This window comes from Schistocerca piceifrons, chromosome 4 (assembly GCF_021461385.2).
Source record: "Schistocerca piceifrons isolate TAMUIC-IGC-003096 chromosome 4, iqSchPice1.1, whole genome shotgun sequence".
Taxonomy (NCBI): Eukaryota; Metazoa; Arthropoda; class Insecta; order Orthoptera; family Acrididae; genus Schistocerca; species Schistocerca piceifrons.
The window spans coordinates 91,128,705-91,141,577 of NC_060141.1; the positions used below are offsets into that span (position 1 = coordinate 91,128,705).

The 12,873-nt window shown below is 39.8% G+C and overlaps 1 protein-coding gene across 1 annotated transcript in view; it reads right to left on the minus strand.

The window, feature by feature from the left end:
- The window catches only part of LOC124795322 (RING finger and SPRY domain-containing protein 1-like), a 150,652-nt gene that overhangs the window by 5,929 nt on the left and 131,850 nt on the right, over positions 1-12,873 (minus strand). The window contains exon 10 of the mRNA XM_047259295.1: positions 985-1,197. Coding sequence (XP_047115251.1) covers positions 1,002-1,197 — 196 coding nt within the window. The 3' untranslated portion in view covers positions 985-1,001. The remainder of the gene's footprint in view (positions 1-984; positions 1,198-12,873) is intronic.

The following is a 12,873-nucleotide window of genomic DNA, read 5'->3' on the forward strand; positions in this document are numbered from 1 at the left end:
TGTGTCAAAAGACATAATATATTACATACGGACAAAAAGAGAAGTGTGTGTATACACTGAAGCGACAAACAAAAATTTGTAGCAAGGCTGTGTTTCAAACCTGGGTCTCCTGCTCACTAGGAAGATACGCTAACCACAACAGCACCCTGGCACAGTAGCTTTATACAACTGCATGGACTATCCTAGCATGCCTCTCTCCTCAGTCCAAACTCCCATTCATGCCTCAGCCGACTTGGTATAGCGAATGAACCCTAACAGCATTACATAAGCTCTCTAACTGTATTGGAGAAGCACCTCAACATCGAACGAAATGGGGGATCCTGCCTGAAACCCAGGCTTAGGTGCTCTAATAAAATGAAATTATACGGTTCCTGAGACTTTTCATGTCTCAAACATCTATGCAGACAAACGACAAATGAAAATTTGTAGCAAGGCTGGGATTCAAACCCAGGTCTCCTGCTCACAAGGCATATGCACTAACCTCTAAACCACCCTGGCACAGTGGCTGTGCACAACTGCACAGACTACCCTAGCATGCATCCCTCCTCAATCCAAGTAGTGTGATAGATAAAATGTGATAGAGAAGCTTAATCTGTGTATGTTATCTATTTAAAGTTTTAGAGCTTGACATCTACACACCTTTCTAAAGCAGATCACAGAGTATATGGTGGGATTTTATCAGTGGGTTGACCTGAAACAGTTGGCTATGAATACGTTTTCCATTTTGGAGGACCCCTATGGAGTAGGCCCTATTATACAGTGAGTTTAACAGCAGGCAGCACTCACAAGTTCTTGAAATATACATTAATTGAAACTCTTCAAAATATAAAAATGAAATAACTTATTTTCCCTTAGTGAATTTAAAAGTCACAAATATTACTAAAGCAAAATTTGAGTATATTATTCAAAATGTATCATGCAATGCGCAATCAAATCCTACGGATTATAAGTTTCAGATTTTTTTGTTTAAGAAAAAGCACTTACTTCTATATGGTACAGTATCACGAAGGGTTATCTGGAACAGTGGAAGCAATTGGTGCCCTGCACATGGGGCACTCTGACAACTGCGTACAACAGCTGGAGCAGAAGCCCTGATGTCCACAAGGCTCCAAGCGCACAGAGGCACGTCTGTCAAAGCAGAGGGAGCACGAGTCCTCTCTCACTGACAGTTTTCTAAGCTCTTCCAAACGTACATGCCTGGGAACAGAAAATGAGAAATTTGAAAGCTTTTATAATTCTTAAAAAGTGACACTCCTGCATTAATGAATATTAATACACAGTAAAATCCAATGGAATTGGATAGGTAAAACAAAGTACTCACCAAGCGACAGCAGGAGAACAGAAATGTACAGTTATTGGTGAGTAGATTTTTCTTACCTATCCAATTAACTTATATTTTCAAAAATAGATAATTCTCATTGATATAGTAAAATCCAAGCTATTTTAACATTAGATAATGAAATCGGTAAGCAAAGGAAATTTTTTGAAGAACTAATGGACAACCAAGCACAGTTTTTAAAAAAATATACCCACACATGCTTAACCTGCAATCTGTTCTAACAAGGAGATATCCACCAAAATGGTATATTAGCAAATTAATCAACCACTATACGATATCACAGTGCCCGTGCTACTCCAAATTATGATGCACAGTTCCTTTGGAATTAAATACTTGTCTGAAGGAACAGACACTGTGGGGACTATAGCTATTACGAAATACATTAAATGTATTCACAATTGCAAACATGGACTACCATCAGCTCTATAATGGAATGACAACAACGATAAATTTGTGCCAGTAGTCATGTAGTCACATGGTTGACGAAATATGGAGGTTTGGGTCCAGCACTCCATTATACAACTTATGGTGGTAAATATTCACGACTGTGAATACCATTCGTTAAAGGAAACTAAAAGAAGCTTGGTCGTTGTTTAAATTGCTGCATTTTCTGAAACAATGTTGTCATTGAGACCATATCCAAACCCCCCCCCCCACACACACACACACAACCGATAATTTCCTTTACAAATAAACTGCCAGGAGTGCAAGTTCTGCAAGGTTTACAGAAGAGCTTCTATGAAGTTTGGAAGGTAGGAGACAAGGTACTGACAAAACTGAAGCTGTGAGTACAGGTTGAGAGTCGTGCTTGGGTAGCTCGGTCAGTAGAGCACTTGCTCGCGAAAGGCAGAGGTCTACGTTAGAGTCTCAGTCTGGCACACAGTTTTAATCTGCCAGGAAGTTTCATATCAATCCACACTCCGCTGCATAGTGAAAAATCTCATTCTGGATAATGAACACAGTTTCATCAACATACGCGATCTGACAATGCACTCAGTGTGGTTCTAGCATGGCCAATATATGTGAAGTCCACTATTTAGCATATTCACTCCACTTTCAGTTTTCATAATTTTTCAAGTCAGTCTGCTTGTTCTACATACCATAGCACAGTGAGCAGTCCACCATAACTATTAATGACCTGTTGAGGTTTTTCACGAACAGGCAACATAGGCAACATCACCACTATGACGCCACCTAAGCATCAGAGATGTAATAATATTTATCACATGTTTGAGTCATCTGCTGTGCTGTGCTGTAGGGATTATAGTCACTGGCCTGTGACATGCGTGTCACCAGTTTCATCCCCACTTCCTGCAATTATTTATGATTGAACTTGTGTGATTACTGGAAGGTTCTAGGATTGACGTATTTATTGGATACTGAACCTCCACACAACATTATTTGTATCTATAAACAGAAGCACACTTTGCTAAGACAGGCAGTCCAGCTCTATGAGTACTTTCATCTGTACTCAATAAATGTCATTTCTGAGTAAAATGTTAGTTCTTGATGACATCCTTTCTCTCATGATTGGTACTTGATACCAGATATTACATGACAAAGTTTGGTGGTGATTTTGGTATCTCTGACATCAACAACACCAAAAGACTACAAAGACTACAAAAAGCTGGTATCTTCATGGGCAAGGATGAGAATACAAACAGTAAATTCATTTTACAATCCATATTATCAAAGTGCCAATGGATTCGAAAGCATCAGTGGGTCAGGTGCATACCATGCATTCACAGTATTTTTGAGAGATCCTGGCCAGGATCCCATGAAATGGCTAATGGGAGTCAACTGTGTCACTAAATACAACAGGTGGGATGCCTTACCAACATCTACTTTCATTTGCACAGAACAACACAGCAGTGGTACTGATAACAATGAATAGCCCAACACCAGGAGGAGGCAACAAAGTCATACATTTTATAGATTGTTTTGGTGCTGTATCACATAGTGAACCTGAACAGGACATCAGCTGACGAAGTTTCACAATTGATGAAGTGACTGGCAGAAGGCATCTATCAAGCACTTCTTTAGAAAGATTCCCCAAAGCAATAGTTCGTCAAGTGGTACCAGAACATCGAGGCAGTGCATTAGAAAGAATATCTTGAAATAATTTCAACAAACTTACGAGATGTAAATACACTGACGGTAAAGAAAATTACACTACCTAAAATTAATTAATGTGGAGTAATGAACTTTTGGAAATACATTTGTATAGGTAACATATTTATGTGACTAACATTGCAAGATCACAGATTAATGCAAGTGCAAGATATGCCATCACAAATGTGAAATGCTGGTACATTAATAATGGGTGTAACCACAAGAATGTTGAATCATGAAAATGTGCATACATTGTGTTGTACAGTTGTCAGTTTGTGGGGATGGAGTTCCATGCCTGTTGCACTTGGTCAGTGAATATAGGGTCAATTAATGCTGCTTGTGGATGATGCTGGAGTTGTTGTCCGATGATTTCCACATGTATTCAACTGGAGACAGAACTGGTGATTGAGAAAGCCAAGGCAACATGTCACCACTCCATAGAGCATGTCGGGTTACAACAGCTGTATGTGGTAAACACCACAATGGAATGCTGTTCATGAGTGGCAGCACAACAGGTCAAATCACCAGATTGACATCCAAATTTGCACTCAGGGTGTGTGAGAAAACCACACGAGTGCTCCTGCTGTCATATGCAAATGCATCCCAGACCCTAACATCAGAGGTAGACTGCAAGCCCTCAACTGGCTTCCTCCTGACCAAAACACAGCCATCACTGGCACTGAGGCAGAATCAGCTTTCCTCGGAAAACACAGCAGACATCCACAATGCCCTCCAATGAGCTCTCACTTCACACCATTCACACATGGTGGTGGTTGGGGTCAGTGGAGTGCAGGCTGGCTCGAAGCTGTCCTCGGAGTAAGTGATTCGTAACACTTTGTTGTGACATTGTAATACCAACTGCTGCTCAAATTGTTGCTGCAGATTCAGTAAGATGCATCAGACCCACACACCGAACATGAGGGTCTTCCCCCTCAGCAGTGCGACGTGGCTGTCCAGAGCCTGGTCTTCTTGCAACTGCAGATTAGTGGTTACATTCCTGCCAAGTCCTTCTGCAATACTGCAAAAGGAACATCCAGCTTCTTATTCCCCTATTACAAAATTTTGTTCAAACTCACTGAGGTGTTGATAATGATGTCTTTGTCACCTTAAATGCATTCTTGACTAACATCAGCTCACTACATCCGATCTCAAAGGTAACTAATGCTCATGACCACTACAAAATGTTAAAGCAAACCTGATTTGCATCCTCGTAGTGGCGCTATGTCACACAACTCCTTGTTGGTGTTGCGGTGTTTTTTCTTTCCCCATCAGTGTATGTCACGACTTACAAATCTCATAGAAGACCATCAGGAGCCTTCATCATGAATATGATGAATGATAAGAGGAGAGGGATCAGGGTTTATTAATTCTGTGAATGTCAAACTCACGTGGCTGGCAGTAGAAGTGTTTAATGTCAAACCAGTCAGGAGGTAGCAGCAAAGTTAACTCAAGAAAATTTTTGCTGATTGATGGCACTAGTCACCACAAGGCAGACCAACTCTGAGAAACGAAGTCAGAAAGCCCAGATTCTGGGGTGCCATTTTCTGTGATACCTACATATACGGCCATACTCTGCAGACCATTGAGAAGTGTAAGGCAGAATGTACTTCCTATTGTACGAGCTCATTATGGCTTCTTCCTGCTTCTCTCAAGTATGGGGCACAGGCACAGAGATTGTTTAATACCTCTGTGTGTGCTGTAATTAGTCTAAACCTGTTCTTGTGATCCCTATAGGAGTGACAAATAGGGGTTGTAACTATATATTCCCAGAACCATATCTTAATATACAGATTCTTTAACTCTGGAAGTAGGTTCTCTCAGAATAGTCTGTGTAGATCTTCAAACATCTATCAGTAGAGTTTCTCCATCATCTCTATGACACTCCCATGGTCCAAACAAACCTGCACGTCTTCATTTTGTAACTGCACAATTTTACATTTCTGAATATTTAAAGCAAGCCAATCCTTGCACCACTTTGAAATCTTATCAAAATCCAAATAAGTATCTGTGCAGATTTTTCCAGACAATAATTTCTTATAGCTTATCACAACATATGCAAAATGTCTGGGGTGGCTATTAATATTGTCAGCAAGATTATTAATATACAATAAGAACAGCAACGGTTGCAACACACCTTACCTGGAGCAAACTTGAAGTTGCTTCTACAACTGTCGATGACTCACAATTTGAAATAACATGCTGTGTCCACCTACACAAGAAATTCTTAATCCATCTAAATCTACATTGATACTCTGCAAATTACATTTAAGTGGCTGGCAGATCATTTCTCCCTATGTAGGACGGCGTCAACAAATTATTTTTGCATTCAGAAGAGAAAGTTGGTGATTGGAATTTCGCGACACGATTCCTCCGCAGCAAAAAACGCCTTTGTTTTAATGATGTCTATCCATCATCCTGTATCATTTCAGTGACACTCTCTCCCATATTTCGCGCTAATACAAAACGAGGTGCCCTTCTTTGAACTTTTTCGATGTACTCCATCAATCTTATCTGGTAAGGATCCCACACCACGCAGCAGTATTCTAAAGAGGATGGACAAGTGTAGAGCAGACACTCTCCTTAGTAGATCTGTTACATTTGCTAAGTGTCCTGCCAAAAAAATGCAGTCTTTGGTTAGCCTTCCCCATAGCATTTTCTGTGTGTTCCTTCCAATTTAAGTTATTACTAATTGTAATTCCTAGGTATTTAGTAGAATTTACAGCCTTCAGATTTGACTGATTTATCGGGTTATCGAAGTTTAACCGATTCCTTTTAGCACTCATATGGATGACCTCACACTTTTCGTTATTTAGGGTCAATTGCCAATTTTTGCACCACACACATATCTTTTCTAAATTGTTTTGGAATTTGTTTTGACCTTCTGATGTGTCTAATAGTCAATAAATGACAGCATCATTTATGGATGGGGGGGAAAAAAAAAGAAAGACGGCTGCTCAGATTGTCTCCCAAACATTTATATAGCTAAGGAACAGCATGGGGCCTATAACACACTACCATGGGGAACGCCAGAAATCACTTCTGTTTTACTCAATGACTTTCCATCAGTTACTATGAACTGTGACCTCTCTGACAGAAAATCAATTACAAAACTGATACTATATTCCATAGGCACGCAATTTCGCTACAAGCCACTTGTGTGGTACAGTGTCACGAGCCTTCTGGAAATCCAGAAACATGGAATCAGTTTGAAATCTCTTGCCAATAGCAGTCAACACTTCGTGCAGCCACAAATTTTGTTTTATACCATGTGCAACCAAACTTTCAATAACAAGCATACTTCTGGTACGTAGCCAGATACTTTTCAAAAAATTGAGTAATACTGCATCACCCGACTCTCTTGATCCAACATTTCCAGGATGTCATGTGAGCAAAGTGCAAGTTGGGTTGCAAACGATCGATGTTTTCGGAATCCATCCTAATTGGCATTGCTGAGGCATTCTCTTTGTGATACCTCAGTATGTTTGAGCTCAGAATATGTCCAAAGATTCTACAAACCCCACTATCAGGCTCCTTCATCCTCCCATCTCTTTCATGAAGATTAACTGCCGAAATTTACAGTGACAGAACAAAATTGCCAAAAAAGATGTATGCCCATTGCCATGAACTGGTGACACTTTCGACTGTTTTGGAAGCATTAGTATTTCTCCACTATGGATACACAGACTAGCTACAGAGTAAAGGCTGTTTTCATAATGCCTGGAGGCCTCTTACTTCGAAGTTATGTCATTTGGCTATAGTGCCGAGACACCTTTGAATGCATGATGGGCAAACTGTTTCAGCATTTTACATGGACAACTTGTCTTTGCTACCTAGGTGACATTGTCATTTTCTCAGACATTTCAAGAGCATCTTAGTCATGTGACAACTGTGCTGAAGTGCGTTCATGATGCATGTCTTCGCCTGAATCCAATAAAGTGCCTCGTCAGAAAAAATAATGTACTGTCCATGCAGATTAAGTGATTGCTTGATCTTATTATTTTTTATATTTTAAGTCACAAAGTGCCTCTTTGCTGTTCAAGAAATGAAAAGCCATAACATATTTTCCAACTATTTGGAACATCCATGATTGACAGGCTTCCTGGGAATGTACTCCTACTACAGATGTTTCATACAAGATTTCAGTTGGAAGCCACAGCCACTACAAGGCTTGGAAACAGCCCAGGGGATGGTTTCCAGAACAACTCTTTCAACGATGTGTGTGTGCTGATCTGAAACTTTCTGGGAAATTAAAAGATTCCGCATTCAAATCCTGCTTCAGCACACAATTTTAATCTGCCAGGAATTTTAAAACATTGTACACTTCATTGCAGAATGAAAGATTTATTATGGAATTGTTTGAATCAATTTAGGGAAACACTGAAAATTTAAATCAAGTTGACTGGATGGGGATTGGGAACATGATCTACCTGAGTTAAGGGTCCAGTATGCTAACCATCGTGCCACCTCACTTAGTAAAATCATGAAAACTTATGTACAAAATTTCATTTTTTAAGTTATTAATTAAGGACCTGCAAATAAAGTTATTAATTTGTAGTTGTGTAATACTGATTTCTATCAAATAGGAAATAAGCTGTTAGTAATTAAACAAGTTTAATGTAATCTTCGTACATCCATATTTAAACTGGATGAAGGTGGGACACAGCTGGTATAATTTTTATTAAAATGAAATTCCTCCAGCTGTACTTAAGATTTTTTTATTTACTTCGCTACTAGTTTCGGCGTTGCATCAATACCATCTACAGGCCTGTACACTTTGATGAAATCGGTTGTGTGTGGCTCAGTCTAGAGGTCCACAGTGAGATCAACACGTGCTCCACATGGGTGGCAGGCAGTAATTCACCTTACTGCCCGCCATCTATGTGGAGCACACGTTTATCTCACTGTGGACCTCTAGACTGAGCCACACACAACTGATTTCATCAAAGTGTACAGGCCTGATGGTGGCGTTGACGCAACGCCGAAACTAGTAGCGAAGTAAATAAAAAATCTTAAGCACATCTGGAGGAATTTAATTTTAATAAAAAAAAAGTTTAATGTAGGCTGACAGTTATCTTGGCTGCAGTTGCTACAGATAAGTTCAGGACTTTTATCAGTAATTTTTATCTGTATACATCAGCAAATATTACTGCAGTTCAAAAGATTTAACAAGCCTCATTTTTCATTTGTGTTGATCGAAAACAGGAATAAATAAGTGATAAACTTTGTGGGATGCAGCAACTGATTTTCCTGTGCTCTTCTTGTAATGGCATATGTTACTTAGATCCTCCAATATAGAAATATAAGCTGCAGAAACATTTATGTTAAATTTGTTTGGCCTCAAACACAAATGCTTTTATATGGCCTATCCATTCTTTTCAAGGTGCAACCTGCTTAATACAACAAATTAGTATTAACAGAACTATTAACACAAACAGCAATAGAAACTGGATGACAGAACAGCACAGAGTGGATAGTGGGAAAGATAACAGCTCAAGTTCCAAAGCGTCTGCAGGATGATCATCTCCTCCCTTTTATTGTGCCAGTGTCAATCTCCCCCTGTGAACGTACAGGATTTGTTCATAGCTTATTTAATTGCTAATAACTTCCACATTATATGTGCTCTGGTGTAACCAAAAGCACTGGAACGAAGAGAAGAAACACGAGACCAGAGAAGGCAGTGAGGAAATGTCAGTCAATAGCCTGCTGAGAAGGACCGCGCCATGCCAGGAGTGACCTCTGGAAGAAGTGAATATAAGCGCCGCTCCTGCAAGCCTCGGCCAGACATTAGCGCTCTGATTGGCTCAGTATATGGAGATTTCTTTTGTTTTCTTTTCTTTCTTTTCTTTTTGTCATCAGTCTTCTGACTGGTCTGATGCAGCCCACCACAAATTCCTCTCCTATGCTAACCTCTTCATCTCAGAGTAGCACTTGCAACCTACGTCCTCAATTATTTGCTGGATGTATTTCAATCTCTACAGTTTTAGCCCTCTACAATTCCCTCTAGTATCATGGGTGTCATTCCCTGATGTATTAACAGATGTCCTATCATCCCGTCCCTTCTCCTTATCAGCGTTTATTCCTTTCCTCTCCGATTCTGTGCACAAACTCCTCATTCCTTACCTTATCAGTCCATCTAATTTTCAACATTTGTCTGTAGCACCGTATCTCTAATGCTTCGATTCTCTTCTGTTCCGGTTTTACCACAGTCCATGTTTCACTCCCATACGATGCTGTACTCCAGATGTACATTCTCAGAAATTTCTTCCTCAAATTAAGGCCGGTATTTGATACTAGTAGACTTATCTTGGCCAAGAATGCCCTGTTTGCCATTGCTAGTCTGCTTTTGATGTCTTCCTTGCTCCGTCTGTCATTGGTTATTTTACTGCCTATGTAGCAGAATTCCTTAACTTCATCTACTTTGTGACCATCAATCCTGATGTTAAGTTTCTCGCTGTTCTCATTTCTACTACTTCTCATTACCTTTGTCTTTCTACGATTTACTCTCAAAGCATACTCTGTACTCATTGGATCGTTGATTCCATTCAGCAGATCATGTAATTCTTCTTCACTTTCACTCAAGATAGCAATGTCATCAGGATCGTATCATTGATATCCTTTCACCTTGAATTTTAATTCCACTCCTGAACCTTTCTTTTATTTCCATCATGCCTTCCTCGATGTACAGATTGAACAGTAGGGGCAAAAGGCTAGATCCTTATCTTACACCCTGTTTCATACGAGCAATTCATTCTTGGTCATCCATTTTTATTATTCCCTCTTGGCTGTTGTACATATTGTATGTAACCCATCTCTCCCTATAGCTTACCCCCACTTTTTTCAGTATTTTGAACATCTTGGACCATTTTACATTGTTGAACGCTTTTTCCAGGTCAATAAATCATATGAACATGTTTTGATTTTTCTTTAGTCTTGCTTCCATTATTAACAGCAATGTCAGAATTACCTCTTTCATGCCTTTACCTTCCTTAAAGCCAAACTGATCATTATCCAGCACATACTCAATTTTATTTTCCATTCTCCTTTATCTTATTCTTGTAAGCAACTTGGATGCATGAGCTGTAAAGCTGATTGTGCGATAATTCTCGCTCTTGTCAGCTCTTGCCATCTTCGGAATTGTGTGGATGACGCTTTCCCGAACGTCAGATGGTATGTCGCCAGACTCATACATTCTACACACCAACGTGAATAGTCATTTTGTTGCCACTTCCCCAATTATTTTAGAAATTCTGATGTAATGTTATCCATCCCTTCTGCCTTATTTGATCTTAAGTCCTCCAAATATCTTTTAAATCTGATTCTAATACTGGGTCCCCTGTCTCTTCTAAATCGACTCCTGTTTCTTCTTCTATCACATCAGACAAATCTTCCCCCTCACAGAAGCTTTCTATGTATTCTTTCCACCTGTCCACTCTCTTCTTTGCATTTAACAGTGGGATTCCTGTTGCACTTTACATACTGTATTACCCTTTAAATATCCTCATACGCTTTCTCCATCTCTTCATCTTCAGCTTGCAACGTCGGCATGTACACCTAAAATATCATTGTCGGTGTTGGTTTGCTGCTGATTCTGACAAGAACAACCCTATCACTGAACTGTTCACAGTAACACAAACTGTGCCCTACCTTCCTATTCATAACAAGATACGGACATTAGCGGACTGGTATAGACCAGCACTCGCAGAACGGATTGTAGCAATCTGTATCAAGTGCTTACTTGGACTTCGTCTATAGCGAAGATTGTTTTGCTGTTTGCATGTCGCCCATCATTGGGACACTTGTTCTAAATCTGAGGTTAAGTATTGTAAATCTGCTTTAGAGAAATAAAACTATTAATGTTATTTGCTTGAATTGTTATATAGCATTCCAAGTAAGCTGCATTCCTTAGGCACCTTATAAATGACAAGTGGGCAAGATCTGACAATATATATATAGCACAATACATATCAACAATATCCTGGCATTAACATAGAGATTCCACCAGAAAAATGTATACTCACTTTAAGGAATGAAAAGTATTACTTGTGTGTTTATTTTACATTCAATAATTGATCATACATGTTGTACAACCTTCAGTTTAGCACATGATTACTTTAAATGTTCCAAATTGTCACCGTTGGCGGCTATACACGTAACAGAACGATGAATGGTCGCCGCAACTACGCCAGTCAATGATATAGTGGAGATCACTGCACACATCGCTGTAATCTCCTGACAAAGTTCCTCCAGTGTGCGTGGCTTACATCTGTAGACGTTATCTTTCAACGTTCCCCACAAGTAAAAGTCAATAGGTGTTAGATCTGGTGACCATGGAGGGAGCTCAATGGGCCCCCTTTGTCAAATCCAATACCACAGAAAACTGTCATCCAGGAAAGCTCTTATGGGTAGGTGGTAGTGTGGTGGCACCCTGTCCTGTTGGTAGAAAACCTCTTCATCAGCTCCATAAAGTGCACGTATACCAGGCAAAATTTATGTGCGTAACATTTCCAGGTACACTTATACAGTGACAGTAGCATCACAGAAAAAGGGTCCTACTAAGCAAGCCCCTAGATGACAGTCCAAACCACATGTGAACCCGTGGTAGCCAGACCGCTTTATCCACATAAACATGTGGATTTTCAGGTGCCCAGTACACACTGTTATACCAATTCCCAGTTCCATTAAGTTTAAATTGTGTCTTGTCACTCCACACACTACCTTCGACACAAATTGTTCATCATCAGTTACCATTTGCTCATGTTGTTGTTGTTGTTGTTGTTTTGTGGTCTTCAGTCCAGAGACTGGTTTGATGCAGCTCTCCATGCTACGCTATCCTGTGCAAGCTTCATCATCTCCCAGTACTTACTGCAACCTACATCCTTCTGAATCTGCTTAGTGTATTCATCCCTTGGTCTCCCTCTATGATTTTTACCCACCACGCTGCCCTCCAATGCTGAATTTGTGATCCCTTGATGCCTCAGAACATGTCCTACTAACTGGTCCCTTCTTTTTGTCAAGTTGTGCCACAAACTCCTCTTCTCCCCAATTCTGTTCAATACTTCATCATTAGTTATGTGATCTACCCATCTAATCTTCAGCATTTTTCTGTAGCACCACATTTCGAAAGTGTCTATTCTCTTCTTGTCCAAACTATTTATCGTCCACGTTTCACTTCCATACATGGCTACACTCCATACAAATACTTTCAGAAATAACTTCCTGACACTTAAATCTATACTCAACGTTAACAAATTCCTCTTCTTCAGAAACGCTTTCCTTAGCATTGCCATTCTACATTTTGTATCTTCTCTACTTCGACCATCATCAGTTATTTTGCTCCCCAAATAGCAAAACTCCTTTACTACTTTAAGTGTCTCATTTCCTAATCTAATTCCATCAGCATCACCCGACTTAATTCGACTACA